Raw genomic sequence first — 21,980 nt, 5'->3', positions numbered from 1 at the left:
TTGTCAGACTGAAATGTGCGAGTAATCACCTGGCCATCGTGTTAAATGAACATTTTGATCTGGTGGGTCCAGACTGGGGTCTGAGAGTCGGTATTTCATTTTTTTTTTTCTGCTGTATTTTTTTTAATCTTTATTGGAGTATAATTGCTTTACAATGGTGTGTTAGTTTCTGCTTTATAACAAACTGAATCAGCTATACATATACATATATCCCCATATCTCCTCCCTCTTGCGTCTCCCTCCCACACTCCCTATTCCACCCCTCTAGGTGGTCACAAAGCACCAAGCTGATCTCCCTGTGCTATGCGGCTGCATCCCACTAGCTATCTGTTTTATATTTGGTAGTGTATATATGTCCATGCCACTCTCTCACTTCGTCCCAGCTTACCCTTCCCCCTCCCCGTGTCCTCAAGTCCATTCTCTAGTCTGTGTCTTTATTCCTGTCCTGCCCCTAGTTTCTTCAGAACCTTTTTTTTTTTTTTTAGATTCCATATATATGTGTTAGCATACGGTATTTGTTTTTCTCTTTCTGACTTACTTCACTCTGTATGACAGACCCTAGGTCCATCCACCTCACTACAAATAACTCGATTTGGTTTCTTTTTATGGCTGAGTAATATTCCATTGTATATATGTGCCACATCTTCTTTATCCATTCATCTGTCGATGGACATTTAGGTTGTTTCCATGTCCTGGCTATTGTAAATAGAGCTGCAATGAACATTTTGGTACATGACTCTTTTTGAATTATGGTTTTCTCACGGTATATGCCCAGTAGTAGGATTGCTGGGTCATATGATAGTTCTATTTTTAGTTTTTAAAGGAACCTCCATACTGTTCTCCACAGTGGCTGTATCAATTTACATTCGCAAGAACAGTGCAAGAGGGTTCCCTTTTCTCCATATCCTCTCCAGCATTTATTGTTTGTAGATTTTTGATGATGGCCATTCTGACTGGTGTGAGGTGATAACTCATTGTAGTTTTGATTTGCATTTCTCTAATGATCAGTGATGTTGAGCATTCTTTCATGTGTTTGTTGGCAATCTGTATATCTTCTTTGGAGAAATGTCTATTTAGGTCTTCTGCCCATATTTGGATTGGGTTGTTTATTTTTTTTATATTGAGCTGCATGAGCTGCTTATAAATTTTGGAGGTTAATCCTTTGTCAGTTGCTTCATTTGCAAATATTTTCTCCCATTCTGAGGGATGTCTTTTCGTCTTGTTCATGGTTTCCTTTGCTGTGCAAAAGCTTTTAAGTTTCAATGTGACCAGACTTGGCGGGGCGTTGGAGTTGAGATCTGTGTCCTTTATACCTACTTCCTTTTTGGCCCTTTCTGGCGTTCAAGATGTCGAAGTGGGGACGCGAGGATGTGGTGGGTCCTCTGGTGCGAAATTCCGGATTTCCTTGGGTCTTCCGGTTGGAGGCGTGATAAACTGTGATGACAACACAGGAGCCAAAAATTTGTATATCATCTCTGTGAACGGGATCAAGGGACGACTGAATAGACTTCCTGCTGCTGGTGTGGGTGACATGGTGATGGCCACAGTCAAGAAAGGCAAACCAGAGCTCAGAAAGAAAGTACATCCAGCAGTGGTAATTCGACAACGAAAGTCGTACTGGAGAAAAGATGGTGTGTTTCTTTATTTTGAAGATAATGCAGGGGTAAATAAATAAAGGCGAGATGAAAGGTTCTACCATCACAGGACCAGTTGCAAAGGAATGTGCAGACTTGTGGCCCAGGATTGTATCCAATGCTGGCAGCATTGCATGGCTCTTTGGTGTATTTGTAAAAGAAAAAAATGATAATAAAAATTATTTGCTCCAAAAAAAAAAGCTTTTAAGTTTCATTAGGCCCCATTTGTTTATTTTTGTTTTTATTTCCATTTCTCTAGGAGGTGGGTCAAGAAGAATCCTGCTGTGATTTTTTTTTTTTGTGTGGTACACGGGCCTCTCACTATTGTGGCCTCTCCCGTTGCGGAGCACAGGCTCCAGATGCGCAGGCTCAGCGGCCATGGCTCACGGGCCTAGCTGCTTCAGGGCATATGGGATCTTCCTGGACCGGGGCACGAACCCGTGTCCCCTGCATCGGCAGGCGGACTCTCAACCACTGCGCCACCAGGGAAGCCCCCTGCTGTGATTTATGTCATAGAGTGTTCTGCCTATGTTTTCCTCTAAGAGTTTTATAGTGTCTGGCCTTACATTTAGGTCTTTAATCCATTTGGAGTTTATTTTTGTGTATGGTGTTAGGAAGTGTTCTAATTTCATTCTTTTTTTTAAAAAAAAAATTCCTTTTACTTTTATTTTTTAAATTTATTTATTTATTTTTGGCAGTGTTGGGTCTTTGTTTCTGTGCAAGGGCTTTCTCTAGTTGCAGCAAGCGAGGGCCAGTCTTCATCACGGTGCGCAGGCCTCTCACTGTCGCGGCCTCTCTTGTTGCGGATCACAGGCTCCAGACGCACAGGCTCAGTAGTTGTGGCTCACGGGCCTAGTTGCTCCACAGCATGTGGGATCTTCCCAGACCACGGCTCAAACCCGTGTCCCCTGCATTGGCAGGCAGATTCTCAACCACTGCGCCACCAGGGAAGCCCCTAATTTCATTCTTTTACATGTAGCTGTCCAGTTTTCCCAGCACCACTTATTGAAGAGGATGTCTTTTTTCCACCGTATATTCTTGCCTCCTTTATCAAAAATAAGGTGACCATATGTGTGTGGGTTTATCTCTGGGCTCTCTATCCTGTTCCATTGATCTATATTTCTGTTCTCGTACCAGTACCATACCGTCTCGATTACTGTAGCTTTGTAGTATAGTCTGAAGTCTGGGAGCCTGATTCCTCCAGCTCCGTTTTTCTTCCTCAAGATTGCTTTGGCTGGGCTTCCCTGGTGGCACAGTGGTTGAGAGTCTGCCTGCCAATGCAGGGGACACGGGTTTGTGCCCCGGTCCAGGAAGATCCCACATGCCGTGGAGTGGCTAGGCCCGTGAGCCATGGCCGCTGAGCTTGCACATGTCCGGAGCCTGTGCTCTGCAACAGGAGAAGCCACAATAGTGAGAGGCCCGCGTACCGCAAAAAAAAAAAAAAAAAAGATTGCTTTGGCTATTTGGGGTCTTTTGTGTTTCCAAACAAATTGTCAATTTTTTTTTGTTCTAGTTCTGTGAAAAATGCCATTGGTAGTCTGATAGGGATTTCACTGAATCTGTAGATTTCTTTGGGTACTATAGTCATTTTCACAATGTTGATTCTTCCAATCCAAGAACATGGTATATCTCTCCATCTGTTTGTATCATCTTTAATTTCTTCCATCAGTGTCTTATAGTTTTCTGCATACAGGTCTTTTGTCTCCTTAGGTAGGTTTATTCTCAGGTATTTTATTCTTTTTGTTGCAGTGGTAAATGGGAGTGTTTCTTTAATTTGTCTTTCAGATTTTTCATCAGTAGTGTATAGGAATGCAAGAGATTTCTGTGCATTAATTTTGTATCCTGCTACTTTACCAAATTCATTGATTAGCTCTTGTAGTTTTCTGGTAGCGTCTTTAGGATTCTCTATGTATAGTATCATGTCATCTGCAAACAGTGACAGCATTACTTCTTCTTTTCCGATTTGGATTCATTTCTTTTTCTTCTCTGATTGCTGTGGCTAAAACTTCCAGAAGTATGTTGAATAATAGTGGTGAGAGTGGGCAACTTTGTCTTGTTCCTGATGTTAGTGGAAATGGTTTCAGTTTTTCACCTTTGAGAACGATGTTGGCTGTGGGTTTGTCATATATGGCCTTTATTATGTTGAGGTAAGTTGAGAGTCGGTATTTCTAACAAGTTCCCAAAGTGATGGTGACTGCTGTTTCCTGGAGTAGCCAAAGGAGGAGGGTTTTTGGTGGAGGAGAGAGGATTTTTTGTTTTTGCCACTTTGTTAAATTATAAATTAGAGTTTTCTAAAGAATGGAAAGTATTAAATATTGGCATTTCCCTTTAAATATCCTGCCTGGGTATATTCTCGCTTTTGAAGAACAAAGACAGTTTTGATCAATTTCCTTTATTCTCCATTTCTTCTATCTTCCTGCAATCTTTTTTTGGGGGGGTTACTTTTTTTTTTTTTTTACAGCAGGTTCTTATTAGCTATCCATTTTATACATATTAGTATATATATGTCAATCCCAATCTCCCAATTCATCCCACCTCTTCCGGCAATATTCTTTCCACCCCAACCCCACCCCTCCACCATCCCATTTTCCATCTAATTCCACAATAACTGGGCTTACTCTATATAAGGGAAATAGCACCATCTCAGTCAGCATGATTTGGGCATGAGTTAAAAATATACACACACTCTCAATTCAATTGAATTAATAAGGTGTCTCAGTGATTCCAAGTGGACTTGCCTTGTGGCCTTCCACACTGCAACCAGACAGTCATTGTATGTTTCTATACAAAGCCTGTGTTTTCCTCTCAGTGTCTTTGCCCTTGCTGTTCTCTCTACCTGTAAAACCCTTCCTTTCATCTCTGCATTCATGCTTGAGCTTTATCTGTTCCATCCTTATGACACAAATGATTTCAACAAACCATGTTGAAATCGGCATGTATCAAGCACCTATCAGAAACTGTAGTTAAGTGCTGGAGATACCTGAATGATGCTTCCACTTGAAAATGTTATCTATTTCCCCATTAAGGCAAGGACCATCTCTGACTCATCCTTGCATGGCTCCACAATTCCCAGCATCCTACCAGGCTCACATACATTTACATCAACGAAAAAATGAAACTATAAACACACCTCTGCGGTAGAAAGCAAGGGTACCCTGTCCAGCATTGGTAATCTCTATCAACAACCCAGCTACCATTTTCCATCCACCCCTAAGACTGAAGAACTAATTTCCTTCATTTTAATTCCCAAACATTTTAATGGAGAATTTAATTCTCCTCACTTTCTGGGCTGCCAGTAAGATTCTTTGTACACGTATCCCAACACCACATCCTTCCATTCTCTTCCCCTCCATTTGATTCAAAAAATGAAAAGGGGACTTCCCTGGTGGCGCAGTGGTTGAGAGTCCGCCTGCCGATGCAGGGGACACGGGTTCGTGCCCTGGTCCGGGAAGACCCCACATGCTGTGGAGCAGCTGGGCCCGTGAGTCATGGCCGCTGAGCCTGCGCATCTGGAGCCTGTGCTCTGCAACGGGAGAGGCCACAACAGTGAGAGGCCTGCATACCGCAAAAAAAAAAAAAAAAAAAAAAAGAAAAGAAAAGGCATTTACAGATGCACTAAATTTTAGAAGCAACACACAATGCTCTCAAGGAATGTTAACTTCCTTCTCTTCACTAAGAAGAGAGGTTCATGGCTGTCTCTCTAAACCAGTTCTGGGATGATAGACACCAGCAACTGCCTATATGGAAAATAGGGATTGCATCTCTCTTCTACCTTCTTTTTTCAAAACTCACTTAGCCCGCCAATAGGAGGTCAGGAAAAATCACTAACGAAGAATTTTGATGGGGCAAAGCACGAAGAGATAGAATTAAATGAATCATATGAAAGCATATTTCCCACTTGAAAAAGAATTAAATGGATCGTACATGAAAGTATGTGTAAAAACTGCAAAGCCCTATAGAAATTTAAATGTACTGACTAAACTCAGGACACCTTGAACCAATTCTCTATGAAAAGTGGGGAAGTTAGCAAATGGCCAATTCTGCTTTTCAAATGACTTATCAAAGGCATCATAGGGTGGTTATAACAAAGACTTTGGAGTCACGGCATAAGTACAAACTGACCTGTGCTTGGGAAGTCTTCATGAATACTAGCTGTCTTTGTTCTTCAACAATAGCTGGCCAGAAGGCGGAGGGATTTGATCTGATAATGCATGCTTGCCCCCAAGGCAGCACTAAACTGGAGAAATCACCAAGGATAAAATTTCATTATTGTAAACTCAGAATCTGATTTATCAGAGCATGAGTGAATGACACTAACTATTGCTCTAGGCAGGCTCATATTAATCAAGCTAACCAAAAAATGATGCTCCAGCTAAAATGCTGGCTTATTATTTAATGGGGAAAATTGTTCTCAGAAAGGACCAACCATTCACATCCTCTAATCACTGCATTCTCTCCCAGGGTATATACTACCTATCTAGTGGTTTAGGAGCCCAGAATTTAGAAGAAGAAGAGTTGTTGATTAGCAGTATATGATTCCTGCATTCAATGGTATCAGGCTAAGATAGTCTCCCCAATGTCCAAATTAAACTGTAGATTCAATGCAATCCCAACCAAAATACCAGAATTGGCAAGCAGAGTCTAAAGTTTAAATGGAAGGGCAAAGGATCTAGAATAGCCAAAACAGTTCTGGAAAAAAAAAAGAACAAATTTACATTACCTAATTTTAACAATTATTGTAACAATTTTACAATTGTTATAAAGCTACAGTAACCAAGAAAGTGTCACATTGGTGTAAAGATAGACATAAAGATCAATGGAACAGAATAGGGTGCTCAAAAGTAAACCTTCATATATATAGTCGATTTTCAATGAAGGTGTCAAAGAAATTCAAGGGAGAAAGAATAGTCTTTTCAACAAATAGTGCTATGTTATTTGGATATTCAGGCACACACAGAAAAAAAGGAACCTTGACTTTTACTTCACGCTAGATATAAGAATTAAGTCAAAATGGACCATAGGCCTAAAGGTAAGAACTAAAACTCTTCTGGTGGAAAACACTGGAGAAAGTCTTTAGTGTGAGGGGCTGTTCTATGCATTCTACGGTATTTAGCTGCCTCCCATACCACATAGTAAAATGTTAATAATAACATGAAAATGTACTCCTACCTCACACCACGCACAAAAATCAATTGTAGGGGGATTGTAATTCTATGCAGAAAAGGTAAAATAATAAAGTTGTCTAAGAATTAGGAGACCTGGAATCAAGACGCAGGTCTTCAATAGCTTAGCTATGTAAACTCTCTTCAGTTGTCAAAATAAATTGGACCAGGTGACTTCTAAATTCCTTTATAGGTATTAAATTCACATTTCAAAAATCTAAATTCATTTTTTTTCCATACAGTCTAGAGACATATCCTAAGGAAATAATAAAACAAGTTTGTAAAAAGACATGTTCAAGGGCTTCCCTGGTGGCGCAGTGGTTGAGAGTCCGCCTGCCGATGCAGGGGATGCGGGTTCGTGCCCCGGTCTGGGAAGATCCCACATGCCGCGGAGCGGCTGGGTCCGTGCGCCATGGCCGCTGAGCCTGCGCGTCCAGGAGCCTGTGCTCCGCAATGGGAGAGGCCACAGCAGTGAGAAGCCCGCGTAACGCAAAAAAAAAAAAAAAAAAAAGACATGTTCATTGCAAAACACCATCAGAGACTAAAAAATGAGGCTACCTTCATGCAATGGAAAACTAGGGAGTCATTAAAAAGAAAGAGCTAGGGCTTCCCTGGTGGCGCAGTGGTTGAGAGTCTGCCTGCCGATGCAGGGGACACGGGTTCGTGCCCCGGTCCGAGATCCCACGTGCCGCAGAGCAACTAGGCCCGTGAGCCACAACTACTGAGCCTGCGGGTCTGGAACCTGTGCTCCGCAACAAGAGAGACCGCGACAGTGAGAGGCCCGTGCACCGCGATGAAGAGTGGCCCCCGCTCGCCGCAACTAGAGAAAGCCCACACACAGAAACGAAGACCCAACACAGCCAAAATAAATAAATAAATAAATACTGATCCCTTTAAAAAAAAAAAAAAGGAGCTTGATCTTTATATTCTGGTATAGAAAGGTATCCAGATAAACTGCTTTTTTTTTTTTTTTTTTTTTTTGGTCGCACCTCGCGGCTTGCAGGATTTTATCTCCAGACCAGGGATCGAACCCAGCCTCCAGCAATGGAAGCGCGGAGTCCCAACCACTGGACCCCAATATTGTTTCTTTTTTAAAGTAGATTGCAGAATAGGAAAAGGTACAAATAACAAGATCCCCTTTACGCAAAAAAAAAAAAAAAAAAGTCAAATATTTCTTGACCATCTTTACATACAAGAAGGCATGTATGTACGCAGGTAGAAACAATGGCGAATAAAACTGACATTTTAGTGGGGAGCTCAGACAAAAAATTTTTAAAATACACATATGACTATTGATGCCATGAGGGGAAAAAAAGGGTTTGAGAGTGACAGGGGAGACCCTGTTTTAGTGAGGGTGGTTGAAGAAGACCTCTCTGAGAAGGTGGCATTTAAATCAGAATCCTGAATCATGAGACAGCATAACCTGTGCAAGAATGGGGTGTCGGGGTGTTGGAGAGTCTGCCAAGAGGAGGGAACAGCAACTGCAAAGCCCTTGGGCCGGGAAAGGACAAAGGGTGCCTGAGGAACAACGTGAGCAGCGCCAGCGTGGCTGGAGAGCCGGAGGGGGACACCAGACAGGCTCACACCCGCAGCCCTGCTGGCAGTGCTGAGAACTCAAGCCTTATCGTGCGGAGGAAAGCCCTGGAAAGTCTGAGCAGGGCGGTGACCTCACGTCCCGTCTGGAAGGCTCCCCGGGAAGCTACATGCAGGGTGGATCGCAGAGGAGCAGAATGGAAGCAGAAAGGCCTGCCCAGAGCATCCAGGCGAGGGTTGTGAGGCCGAGGGAGGAATCCCTCATGGCTGCCATCCGTGCGCATCTTTAGGTTTGCCGGAAACAGGTCTGTAGGGAACGCGCCAGAGTGCTGGGGCAGCAGAGGACTCATTCTCCCAGAGTAGCGTTAAGCGAGCGGGTTGCAATGATGACGCAACATCTGCGAGCCTCGACCCAGGCGTCTGGTTCCACCGGCCGCCGGGTCGGGAGCAGCCCCCTCGCGGGGGCGCCCGACCAGTCACAGCCAGCCAGACCAGCCCGCCGCCCCGCCGGAAGTGCCCTCTCGGCCCGCTGCACCGCGCCGCGGGAACATGGCGCAGGAGGCAGGCGACATGGAAGATGGGCAGCTTTCTGACTCGGATTCCGACATGACGGTGGCACCCAGCGACAGGCCGCTGCAGGTGCCGGTGAGTGCGGAGGGGGGGCCGGTGACTCTGGGCCGGGAGCGCGGAGCGCGGAGCCCGGGCTGCAATGAGGGGTGGGCGTCCCCGGGCCCGGCGCGCGAGCCGGTGCGGCGGGGAGGGTGAGGGGCGGGCGGGCGTTCCGCGGCCCGGCGCGCGGAGCGAGGGAGGTTGCGGGGATAGGAGGCCGTACGAACCTAGCCCGGCGTCTCGCTGCGAAGCGGAGCGCGCGAGGCGGGCTGCCTCCGGCGGCGGGCTTGCGGCTGTCCCTTCCCCGCCTCCAGTGCGCCGCTCCTCGTTTTCTAAACCTACGGGCTTCCCCACTTCGGCGACGCTAGGTTGTCCCGGAAGGGCATTTGTTTGCCGAAAATGTAGAACCTGGGGACCTCGGCCCACAAACAGCCTGTGGCGCTCATGTGCACGCTGAGCAGAAAGGGAGTGAGTACCAGGGATGAAGTTCATCACTTGCTCAGAGGCCTGGTCTTCCATATTCCCCTGGAACCTAGCTTCGTCATGCCATAATGTGGCACTGGGTTTTGTGTTAGCTTCCCAGGTTTCTTGGCCGCCCTACTAAGTAGCAAGCTCTTTTGAGAAGACTTTAGTGCCGGTCTACCCGCGTTCGAATCCTGGCGCCGCCACTGTGTGACCTGTGACAGGGCATTTAGCCTGGTGCCCCCATCTTAGAATAGGAATGATAATAGTACGACAGTAATAGGGTGGCTGTAAGGATTCAGTGGAGCCTGAGTAATGGCTGACAAATGTTAGTGCCATTATTATTTCAAAATAGCAAGACCTACTTTCTAGACTTAAAATACCGCAGCCCCATTTCTAGCACATATTAGGAACTTAAGAAATACTTTGTTTAATGTTTAGTTGAAAAAGCAAAGGTGGTTCCTTTTGCATAGAAATTTCTTAGGAAATCGGTACCAAAATAATTTGTTTTTCAGTCTCTTTCAGTTTGTTTTACATAGATTGACCCATGACTTGGTAAACTTTTTTTTTTTTTTTTTTTTTTTTTTTTGCGGTATGCGGGCCTCTCACTGTCATGGCCTCTCCCGTTGCGGAGCACAGGCTCAGCGGCCATGGCTCATGGGCCCAGCCGCTCCGCGGCATGTGGGATCTTCCCAGACTGGGGCATGAACCCATGTCCCCTGCATCAGCAGGCGGACTCTCAACCACTGCACCACCAGGGAAGCCCCTGACTTGGTAAACTTAATGCCACGGACTCTGCAGTTTTAAAAGTAATTTGTCGGAGATTTTTACACATAGGAGTTTACTGTCTAGTCTAAAAGGAATATAGTCACAAAACCATATAAAGGCAGTTGATGTAATCAAATGCATGGCAGGCATCTTTGGAAAGGAAGAAAACAAGTTCTGTTTTAACTGCTAGTAACAATTACCGTGTATGTCATTTTCAAACATTCTGACAACAGAAAAGATTGAAAATCTTCTAAAGGTGAGAATTAAAAGCTTTGGTAATTTTTTAAAAGGGGTCTTAGAACTAAGTGCTGCATTAGCTATATAGAAATATGAATTTGTGGCTTTTAAAATGGAAATTCCAGGGAGTTCCCTGGTGGTCTAGTGGTTAGAATTTGGCGCTTTCACTGCCCGCCCGGGTTCCATCCCTGGTCAGGGAGCAGGGATCCTGTAAGACGCATGGCGCGGCCAAAAAAAAAAAGGAAATTCCATGTAGACCTTTAGAAATGCAGGGCCTCAGTTGGTTTCAGAGATCTTTGAAGATCATTTCTCCTTCAGAATGGTCCAGCTGAATCCCTAAATAATTTTTTAAAAAGCACATGGTGGGGCTTCCCTGATGGCGCCGTGGTTGAGAGTCCGCCTGCCGATGCAGGGGACACGGGTTTGTGCCCCGGTCCGGGAAGATCCCACATGCCGCGGAGCGGCTGGGTCCGTGAGCCATGGCCGCTGAGCCTGTGCGTCCGGAGCCTGTGCTCTGCAACGGGAGAGGCCACAACAGGGAGAGGCCCTCGTACCGCAAAAAAAAAAAAAAAAAAAAGCACATGGTGTGTGGAGTTAATGTGTTTTATGGAATTGATTGTATTTTCTTTCACTTGCAGAAAGCACTAGGTGGGGACTGTGCAGTGAGGCCCTTCCAGAGTACTGCAACAGTGTGTGCTCCGGTATCACATTATCGGACTGTTAAAAGTGTGGATTCAAGTGAGGAGAGTTTTTCAGATTCAGATGATGATAGCTCTCTCTGGAAGCGCAAACGACAAAAATGTTTTAACACTCCTCCCAAACCGGAGCCTTTTCAGTTTGGCCAGAGCAGCCAGAAACCGCCTGTTGCTGGAGGGAAGAAGGTTAACAACATATGGGGTGCTGTGCTGCAGGAACAGAGTCAAGATGCAGTGGCCACTGAACTTGGTATCTTGGGAATGGAGGGCACTATTGACAGAAGCAGACAATCCGAGACGTACAATTATTTGCTTGCTAAGAAACTTAAGAGGGAATCCCAAGAGAATACAAAAGAATTAGACAAAGAGCTAGATGAATATATGCATGGTGGCAAAAAAATGGGAACAAAGGAGGAGGAAAATGGGCAAGGTCATCTCAAAAGGAAACGACCTGTCAAAGACAGACTAGGAGACAGACTAGAAATGAATTATAAAGGCCGATATGAGATCACAGAGGACGATTCTCAAGAGAAAGTGGCTGATGAAATTTCTTTCAGGTGAGCATTTAAATTTGTCTGCAAGTGAGCACTTGACCAACTATCTTCCATTTATGAGAAATAACACAGATTCCAAATACACTGACGATGGTGTTCCTTTTTGAAATTTTTAAATTCAAGGCATGAACTCTAGGCTTATGTGGTTATATGAATATGGCTGGGTGTTCTTAAATTTGGGCAGACCTGATAGAATAATTTTGCAGATTTTTATGAACTTTTGAGCAACTCTTTCCATTTAGTGCTATAGAACTCTTAGGTAAAAACATATCCTTTTAAATCACGTAGGTTATTTGGAGTGCTTTCAAGCATTCATGATTTTTTTTTTTTTTTTACAATTTTATTGAGGCATGGTATACATGTGGTAAAATTCATCCATTTCAAGTGTTGATTTTTTTAGTAAGTTTATCAATTGTACAACGATTACCATAAAGCACTTTTAAAACATTTCCGTCACCCTATAAGATCCCTCATACCATGTGCGCATTTAAAGTTAGTTCCTGTTCCTATTCCCACGTAACTGCTAATCTACTTTCTGTTGCTATCAATTTGCGTTTTTGGAAATTTCATGTTAATGGAATCACAATATGTGGTCTCTTGTGCCTGGCTATTTTCACTTACTGCAGTGTTTTTCAGATTCGTCCATGTTGTAGCAGGAATCAACAGTTTATTTATTTACACGCACACGCATATGCACGCACACATCCATATTGGCTGTTACCCTTTTGGGAAATTATGAATAATGCTGTTATGAACTTTCACGTACACATTTTTGGACACAGATTTTCATTTCTTTTGGATAAATAGGAGTAGAGTTGCTTAATGTATGGTAAATTTACATTTCATGCATTTTAAACAAAAAATACTAAAAGTTAAAATTTTGGGAATTCCATGGCAGTACAGTGGTTAGGACTTGGCACTTTCATTGCCATGGGCCCGGGTTTGATCCCTGGTCGGCGAACTAAGATCCTGCAAGCCGCCCGGTGAGGTCAATAAATAAATAAAAAGTTGAAATTTTGTTTACTTTTTTATTAGCTCTAAATCACTAGTGAACAGTGTCACAAATCTGAAAACAGATAAGGTTCAAGAGTAATATAGCTAGTAGGAAAACACGTATTTACTTTCCAGGCAAGCCTGTCAATACTCATACTGGATTTTTTTTAAATACTGAGGGAGTTTGGAATTTGAGTGCTGGAAAGGAACTTAGAGATTTTGTAAACCAAAGCCTTTACTTTACAAATAGGAAACTGAGGCCCAGTAGTTGTGTGGCTTGCTCATAGTCACAAATTTAATAAGTGTCAGACCTGGAACTAAAGTCTAGCCCCTTTGTTCCTAGTCTACTGCTCTTTCCACAACAGAGAAGAAACAAAAGAAGCCATGGCTGGTTAGGGAACTGGTAAGGCTTCTGTAATATTAATGCTCCTTCATCTCTATGGAGTATGGGCTCTGATATCAGATGTGCTACCTACTTAGGCTCCCTGTGTTTTTACCTCTCAGTGGTAAAATGAAAATAATAATATCTGCTTCATAAGGTTGTTGAGAGAATTAACTGAGATATAATGCATATATAGTTCTTAGGATTGTGCTTATCCCATAATAAGCCTTTGGTAAATATTAGCTCTTTCCTTGTTCTGAGGCAGGGAGCCCATGAGGGAAAAATCCAATCCATTTTAAAGCTCTTAGACATCTCTAGAGTTAGGAGAGCTAACTTCTAGAAAGCATGGTATATGTTTGCTATTTGTTTTGATGAGAGTAGACTGGTTGTATCTTCTTTTGCTTTTAGGCTTGCATTCCCCTTGCTATGTGTGCATGTTTCTTTTGAAATATGCCATAATCCAATAAGGCAAAGTGAAGGTGCCAGTTATGAGACTTGAGGTGGAACCGGAGGTTACGATCTCCTTGGGTGACCCAAGATAGGAATGTTTCCATGTCAGTGATTCCAAGGTTAAATATTGGGGATTTTGGAAAGCAAATGTTATTAGAATGAGAAACTACTTCTAGCTAGGAACTAAATTGGAGACTAAAGTAGATTTCCTCAACTTTATGCAACAAATAAAAAGTTTAATATTACTTCATTTGTTCCTCATCAGGTTGCAGGAACCAAAGAAAGATTTGATAGCCCGAGTAGTGAGGATAATTGGGAACAAAAAGGCAATTGAACTTCTGATGGAAACTGCTGAAGTTGAACAAAATGGTGGCCTTTTTATAATGGTAAGACTAACTGCTTCATTCTTTCTGGTTTTGTATTATTTCATGTGATTTTTTAATAAAATGCCCTTGTCTCTGATTGTTGGTTCTCATATTTATAAATTATTACAGTGTGTTTCAGACTTTAAAAAACCTTCATTAATAATTTAAAAATTCAGGGCTTCCCTGGTGGCGCAGTGGTTAAGAATCTGCCTGCTAATGCAGGGGACACGGATTCAAGCCCTGGTCCGGGAAGATCCCACATGCTGCAGAGCAACTAAGCCCGTGTGCCACAACTACTGAAGCCCACGTGCCCTAGAGCCCGTGCTCTGCAACAAGAGAAGCCACCGCAATGAGAAGCCTGCTCAACACCACAAAGAGTAGCCTCTGCTCGCCACAACTAGAGAAAGCCCGCGCGCAGCAACGAAGACCCAATGCAGCCATAAATAAATAAATAATTTATTTAAAAAAAAAGAAAGAAATGTTACTTTTGGTTCATTTAATTCATGCATTCTTGGAAACTGGTTCTTGGGGGTAAAAAACCCAAAAATCTTGTTATGTAAAAAGCACAGATAAATATAAAGTATATCTGTGAGTATTAAAATTTCGTGGGTGGTAGGAGTGAATAGGAAACAAAATGTCTAAAGGGGCTTCTGGGGTTGAGGAAGCAAAAATGAAAAAACAGTTAAAAAATACTTCATTGCTCCAGAATGGCATAAAGAGCACTTCTCTGGTTGGGGCCAGATCACAGCAGTAGCAGTTTATCCCATAGAATGAATGGTTTTGCAGATCTCATTTAATTGAGCTTTCAGCACAGGGTGAGGATGAAGATTGAATGGCTTCCTTCTTATTTGTTCCTCATGAATTTGAATAATAACATTACAAGAGACTAAATATTATTATGCTGTGGAAATGGAGAGAAAAGAAGCCAGTTAGAAGTGATAGCACTGGGTCCAAACAGCCTGTGAACATAGGTTCCAAAAGTTAACAACAAAACAAATTATAATAATCATGAACGTACTGGCATCCCTGTTTGTGTCACTGTTTAAGGTACCTAGATTTTCATTCAGTTGAGCATGAAGTTATAGATTATATCAATATTTTACTTAAAAAAATTTTTTTTTTAATTTCTTGCTGTGCCACACAGCTTGTGGAATACTAGTTCGCCAACCAGGGATCAAATCCAGGCCCCCTGCAGTGAAACCACCAAGTCCTAACCACTGGACTGCCAGAGAATTCCCTATATCAAAATTTTAATACTGTAGTAATAAAACCAGTGAGCTAATGGAAATCTACTGAATGTTGGAAAGATACAAGTCCAAATTCACTTTCTTTTGGTACATGCATTCTTTCCTTGTACAGTTCTTTATTGCTGTGTGCCAGGCACTGTTCTAGACACAGGAAGCTTATGTTGTAGTAGGGGGTGGGAGGGAAACAGTCTGTAAAGAATAAGTGTAGTATCTTCAAGTATGCTAGGAAGTGATACATGCCGTGGGAAAAGAAATAGAGCAAATGGAAGTCTGGAGAGGAGAGAAGGACACTGTAGTTAAACTGGAGTGGTGCTGTAGACCTTAATATCTCCTTAGGAATGTCTCTAAAAGTTGCTTTGACCATTCACTGGAAGAGTCTTCACAGGATAATTTTTCTGTTCCTTTTTGTAGAATGGTAGTCGAAGAAGAACACCAGGTGGAGTTTTCCTGAATCTCCTGAAGAACACTCCTAGTATCAGTGAGGAACAAATTAAGGTAGAAACAATAATGTCCTTGACTTTTTTTTTTTTTTTTTTTTTTTTTTTTTTTTTTTTTTTTTTTTTTTGCGGTACGCGGGCCTCTCACTGTTGTGGTCTCTCCCGTTGCGGAGCACAGGCTCCGGATGCGCAGGCTCAGCGGCCATGGCTCACGGGCCCAGCCGCTCCGCGGCATATGGGATCCTCCCAGACCGGGGCACGAACCCGTATCCCCTGCATCGGCAGGCGGACTCTCAACCACTGCGCCACCAGGGAGGCCCGTCCTTGACTTTTAAGATCCATCATAATTTAACTCCCACTCAGCCTCTAGCTTCATTTTCTACTGATCTCTGTTACCTGCTCTGCCTTGTACTGACCAATTTTTCATTGTCTCTTTTCAAGTAAACCTTGTGCCTTTGGTAAAGCTCTGCTTCCTCATTTTCTTCCCTTTCAGAGCCAAGGTCAAGATTTCTTTTATGGCAATTTTTCCTGGTCTCTTAGCATGTAATTATTTTTTTCTACTCCTACAACTTTTTTTTTTTTTTTTTTTTTTTTTTTTTTTTTTTTTTTTTTTTTTTTTTTTTGTGGTACGCGGGCCTCTCACTGTTGTGGCCTCTCCCGTTGCGGAGCACAGGCTCCGGATGCACAGGCTCAGCAGCCATGGCTCACGGGCCCAGCCGCTCCGCGGCATATGGGATCCTCCCAGACCGGGGCACGAACCCGTATCCCCTGCATCGGCAGGCGGACTCTCAACCACTGCGCCACCAGGGAGGCCCCCTACAACTTTTTATTAATGAAAAATTTCAAACGTGGAATAGATGAAAAAACAACAGGATGAATACCCATATATCCTTCACCTAGGTTCAGGGGTGGTTAACATTTTGACATTCTTACTTTACCTATATAATTTTTTTTTCTGTACCGTTAGGAAATAAGGAGCAAACATCATGACATTCAGCCCTAATTATTTCAACAAGCATCTCCCAATAATGACAATATCCTACACAGCCACACCTAAGAAAAATAAGAACAGTTTCATAGCATCATCCCAGTATCTATCTAGCCCTTATTCCAATTTCCTGAATTGTCCCAAGAATGTATTTTCTAGCTTTTTTCCTCCCCAAATCAGGATCCTGTCTAGATTTCCACATCCCATTTGTTATATCTCTTTTGATCTGTTTAATCCTACATTTTTCTCCATGATTTAGACCTTTTGATGAGTCCAATATGGCTCTCTTACAGAATATACCACATTCTGTTGTCTGCTTACACATTTGTTTTGTTCATTCCTCTATCTCCTATATTTCTTACAAACTGGAAGCCGGGCATTTTAGTATCATTTTTGTATTACCAGAATGTCATATGGGAAATCTTATACACTGTGGGTTTTTCACAGCTCAGAATTTAGTTACCTTTTAATTTATTAATTAAGGAACATGACTCGCATTTAGCACATGTGATCAAAATTGAGAACTGTCTTCTTGCATAGGAAGGAGATGGTACACATGCAACACAGCTACAATATTTGAGAAATTTTGTATTCTCTTTATTATAACAGTGGGTGATAAAGGTCATAAGAATGTGCTTTAGCCATACTAATGTAATGCTGATGATGACAGAAAAATAAAAACCTTTTCTCTTGAGCTGATGCTACATGTGAGCATATTTTGCATCTGCTCAATGTTTTTTTTCTTTTTTCTGGCTATTCACTTTTAGTCATTTTTTTAAAAATCTGTTACTGAAATTCCTACAGGAACTGTTGCTGTTGTTGCACATTTGAAATCTCTACTCTTAACTACTTTTTTTCCCATTGGAACAATTATTTTGATAATAAATTTGTAACAATGTGAATGTCCTTGGGAACACAAAACTTTTGAGTGGTAGAACAGAGCTTATACCTTAATGATGTTCTCCCTCCTCCCCCAATATAACCCCTGATCAGAGTGTGTACTTAGAAGGAACATTCTTCTTGGGTCTTTGTTTGATAGCAAAATGTCACTCTTTTCAAAGATATAGCATGATGTGATGAAAAGAATTCTCGTAAGATTCAAAATCTAGGTTTTAATCTTAATTTTGCTATTTAGTGATTATATGACTATGAGCAGATTGCTTACTCTCCCTCAGCCTTGATTTTCTCATCTGTAAAGTGAGGACTTTAATATGTGCTCTGCCTATTTAATATTGCTATAAAAGGGTTAAATAAAATGATGTCTAGAAAAGCTGTTTGTCAACTAAACTTGGACAGTTTCCAGAAGCGGGAGAGAAGAAAATAACATTTATTCACCGTCAGCCTGGCACTATCATTGGGTATTACCCTGATATGCAAATACAGAGCATCACACAGGAAGGACTCTGACTTCAAACCCATGCTGTTTTCACTGAATCACCTATCTTTGAAATTCATTTCTTCTAACTCATTGTGGAGAAGGGGATTTAATGTTAGTAGATTTTTATCTTAAACAACCAGAAACATTGCATTATAATAAACAGTAGAAACGTTTGTAGTATCTAATAATAGGGGAATGTTGACTAATAGGGACATTCTTAAAACAACTATCCTGTAGCCTCTATTTTTGTGAAGCAATTTTAAGAAAATTAGAAAATGCAATAATAACTGAATTTTTTAAAACGACAAAGTACAAGTTTATAAAGAAAAAGAGGCATGGGACAATAGACTGGCAGTTAAAACACCAAAATGTTACCAATGATTTGGTCTGTTGTGAGGCGTTATAAATGTTTTGTCTTTTAAGATTTTTCTGGGGTTTTTTTTGCCAAATTTTCTGTATGTGCATGGATTGACTATCTTTGTTACTAGAGGGAAAAGCCTAAGGCAGATATGATTTTATTATAGGTAATTTCATGTGCCATCCACATAATGGTGTTATAATTATTCTTTTAGTCACTATATTGCTAACAATCACAGTCTGTAGAACTAGGAAGCCAGAACTGAACTGAGTGGGCTTGTTTTCAACTTTTTCTCATTTGATTTTGTTTCGGTATGTGGCCTTATAATTAGTTTTAGAGAATACGAAGTTTGTGAAGAAAGAAAAAGTAAGAATAGTTAGAAGTTAATTTGTGAAGCGGGGGCCCCTGGGGTGCCTGGCCAAGGCCCCCTCACCCATGCCCACCCCGTCACCGACCCCCTGGTAAGACCTCGGCCCCCAGACCAGCACCTCTCCGGGACGCTTGTCCCCAGATTTTGCTGAGGAGCTGAGGTCCTCGGAACCACCTCTGAGCCCCGGTCTTCTGGAGGAGGATGGAGAGGTGGCCGTGGTGCTTCTGGGCAGGCCCTCTCCCGGCGCCGTGGACCCTGAGGAGGTGGCACTGTGCAGCAGCCGCTGTGCCGTGCGGCTGCGGCGCCAGGGCCTGGCCCGGTGCCCTCCTAGAGGGTCGGGGTGCTTCCCCCGACTTGGTGTGGGGGCCCTGCCAGCTGGCTGTCAGAATTTTAAAGAGGTCCCCCCCTCAGGAGTTCTGGCTGCCAGCTAACTGCTCCCTCCTCAGCCGGGACCTCCTGGCAAGACTGTAGCTAGTGGTGTTTTTACGACCAAAGACTCTATTTTGTGGTTTAAGGAGAATAAAATTGACAATGTTTAAAAGAAAAAAAAAAGTTAATTAAGTCCACCTATAACGTTCTCCCTCCAAAAATAGTATGCACTTCAGGTTCTTAACTTGCAGAGTTAATTATACAGAGAGATGGATGGGAGAAAATAAGTTGCTCTCAGATTATCTGTTGTCTGCATTTATTGTAACAACATTAATAATATGCTACAAAGACATTTCTTTGGGTCATCCCAGTTCTGTTTAAATTCGTAACCCATGAGAATGACATTCCTTTTTAATAAGGATTGCCATATTTGGAGGGAAAAGGGGAACTTCATAATTTTATTTTGTGCTGCCGAGCATTGTACTAGTTAGAACTGTTTTTTATCAAGATGTTTGGATGTGCTTCCATATAAAATGAAAATACTTCTACTATTGCTCCACTTGAAGGTAAGTAGACTCTTGAAACAATTGTGAATTATCACACTCTTGTGAAGGTTTAAGGTTTAAGAATATGGATTTGAAGAAATCATTTATGAGTTTAGACTTTATACCTTTACCTGTTGGCTCTAATCTTGAGCCTCACTTTCCTCATCTGAAAACAAGCATAATCCCCACCTCACAGGGTTCTTGTGTGAATGAAAAGGGTTCACACCTGTGTAAAGTTCTCAGCGTAATGCCTGGCACATAAAAGTGCTCATTCAGGAATTGGTAGCTGGCCTCATTTTCCTCTGAATTCACCCTTTTTGTCCTTCCTGCACTTTTTTCTCACATATGTTCCCTCCTTCTCCACCCCCGTCCTCATTTCTTTAGCAAATACTTTTATTCCTTCTCTTCATCAAAGCTCTCATATTCTGAAGCTTTCCCTTATTGCATTCATTTCAGGGTTCCTTACTTCTTCCTCTGCTAATTCTGTGTGCTGCTTTTACTATTTAGCGAAGCAGAGGGCCCCCTTTATCTCACCATCCTCCATATTGTTTTTTATAAACAAGAAGGGATTTGCATTTTATGCACTTTAAGAATGTAATAGGAACTGGCTTGGCTACAGCTTTTAAGAGTCACTTCCTAGAATATAATAGGATGTCAAAAGTGTGTCCTGCCTGTACTAGCTTCTCTTTGAAATCTTCGAATCTTTTTTATATTAGCATCATCATTTTTGCCTTCTCTTTAGATCCCTGACCTTTTTTTTCGTACCCTCTAAAATTATATTTATCTATCTGTATCAAGGTTCCCAGAAGTTATTTTGTTTTTCCATGTAGTGTTTTAATGGAAATGTATTTTCTACTTGAACCGTTCTCATTCACTGGCAGTTTTGCCTCTCAGAGGATATTTGGCAATGTCTAGAGGTATTTTTGGTTGTCACCGTTTGGCGGTGGGGTGGGTGTGCTAGTGGGTAGAGGCCAGGTAGGCTGCTGAACATCCTGCAATGCACACAGCAGACTGCTACACAAAGAATTCCTTGGCTTGCAGTTTTAGTAGTGCCATACTTGGAAAACCCTGTACTAGAAGATTCTCATATTTTCATGCTATAAAATCCTTTTTCTGGCACCCTGGAATCCAAGTGCTGACTATATCATTTTTATGCCTTGTGATAAAAGTTTTTGGCAGAGACTTACAGTCTCACATGTTAATTACAGCAGTGTTTAAGGGCTGGAATTTTTCTTGCGTTGTGTAGGTTACATGATCATACTTAGTCACGCAGTTCGGGCCTGGCCAGTTTCTTAGCATATAACGCGGTTATGATGACATTTTAGAGTTAGTAAATTATTATACCAAAGACTTCTGTTTTGTTGTGATAAATTATATTTTATTTAAATCCTAAACAATATGATTTTCCTACTGTATATTTCTATTTAGAAAACCTTTATAGATTGATGTATATGTTGAATAAACATGGACCCTAGACCTAACACTAGGCTGAGTTTGAATCATAGCTTCATCCTCTCAACTTGCAATGAGGATTTATTAAATATCTTGGACTCTGTGTTCAATTATGAATCTAATATTTTTTTGTGTGGAAAATGGAGATAATGTAAAGAGTCTACCTTATAACAGTCTTTCAATAAATGGTAGTTCTTGTTTACTAAAGTTGTTCCTTTATTGTAGGACATTTTCTACATTGAAAATCAAAAGGAATATGAAAATAAAAAAGCTGCTAGGAAGAGAAGAACACAAGTGTTGGGAAAAAAGATGAAACAAGCTATTAAAAGCCTAAATTTTCTAGAAGATGATGATACATCGCGAGAGACTTTTGCAAGTGACACAAATGAGGCTCTGGCCTCTCTTGATGAATCACAGGAAGGACACGGAGAAACAAAGTTGGATGCAGAGGAAGCCATTGAGGTTGATCATTCTCATGATTTGGACATCTTTTAGGAATTTTGAGAAATAAGCCTTTCTAAGATAACATTGTAATAAACCATTTCTACTGAGATTGCTTTATTTTACTTTGCACTGAAACCCAAAAATCTGGAGAGAACTGTTGTCTTGTTTTAAATAAAATTGAATATGTGGGAGATGAATGCAATAAGAACATTTAAAACTTTCTCATGTCTGACAAAATACTTAAAAGTATATAGCAGAGGATTTAATTTCTCAATCTATTGCATGTGCTAATCATTACTAGTTGATAATCAGTTTTGTCCAGGTCATTATAACATGCCATTCAAAAGTTTGTTTTCTTTTTCTGATTTATCTTTGCAGTGAATCATGATTGGTTTCAAACATTCCATTAAAAGATCCTAAGACATAAATTGTTAAGCTATTACAAATGCGTTCAAATCTAGGTTTTCTGTGTTCTAAGAACTCTTAAGCAGTTTTAATAATAGAGACTAAAAATAGGTTTATACTAGTGGCTCTTCCCACTTGTTTGT

The 21,980-nt window shown here is 41.6% G+C and overlaps 1 protein-coding gene and 1 pseudogene across 2 annotated transcripts; both read left to right on the top strand.

Moving 5' to 3' along the window:
- Window positions 1–13: 13 nt before the first annotated feature.
- LOC307051239 lies at window positions 14–8,572 on the top strand (annotated as a pseudogene). The gene is made up of 3 exons: window positions 14–21; window positions 1,273–1,842; window positions 8,229–8,572. The product of its transcript is annotated as an uncharacterized misc_RNA (transcript).
- Window positions 8,573–10,986: 2,414 nt separating this feature from the next.
- PHAX (phosphorylated adaptor for RNA export) lies at window positions 10,987–21,541 on the top strand (the record flags this gene model as incomplete). The annotated part of the gene is made up of 4 exons (XM_079701563.1): window positions 10,987–11,657; window positions 13,745–13,865; window positions 15,503–15,586; window positions 21,214–21,541. The coding sequence occupies 4 exons, from the start codon at window positions 10,987–10,989 to the stop codon at window positions 21,481–21,483; spliced, it is 1,146 nt and encodes a 381-aa protein (XP_079557689.1). The 3' UTR covers window positions 21,484–21,541.
- Between the last annotated feature and the right edge of the window lie 439 nt (window positions 21,542–21,980).

This window comes from Hyperoodon ampullatus, assembly GCF_949752795.1.
Source record: "Hyperoodon ampullatus genome assembly, chromosome: 4".
In the NCBI taxonomy this organism is placed as follows: domain Eukaryota; kingdom Metazoa; phylum Chordata; class Mammalia; order Artiodactyla; family Ziphiidae; genus Hyperoodon; species Hyperoodon ampullatus.
This window is presented reverse-complemented; position numbering and strand designations above follow the sequence as displayed.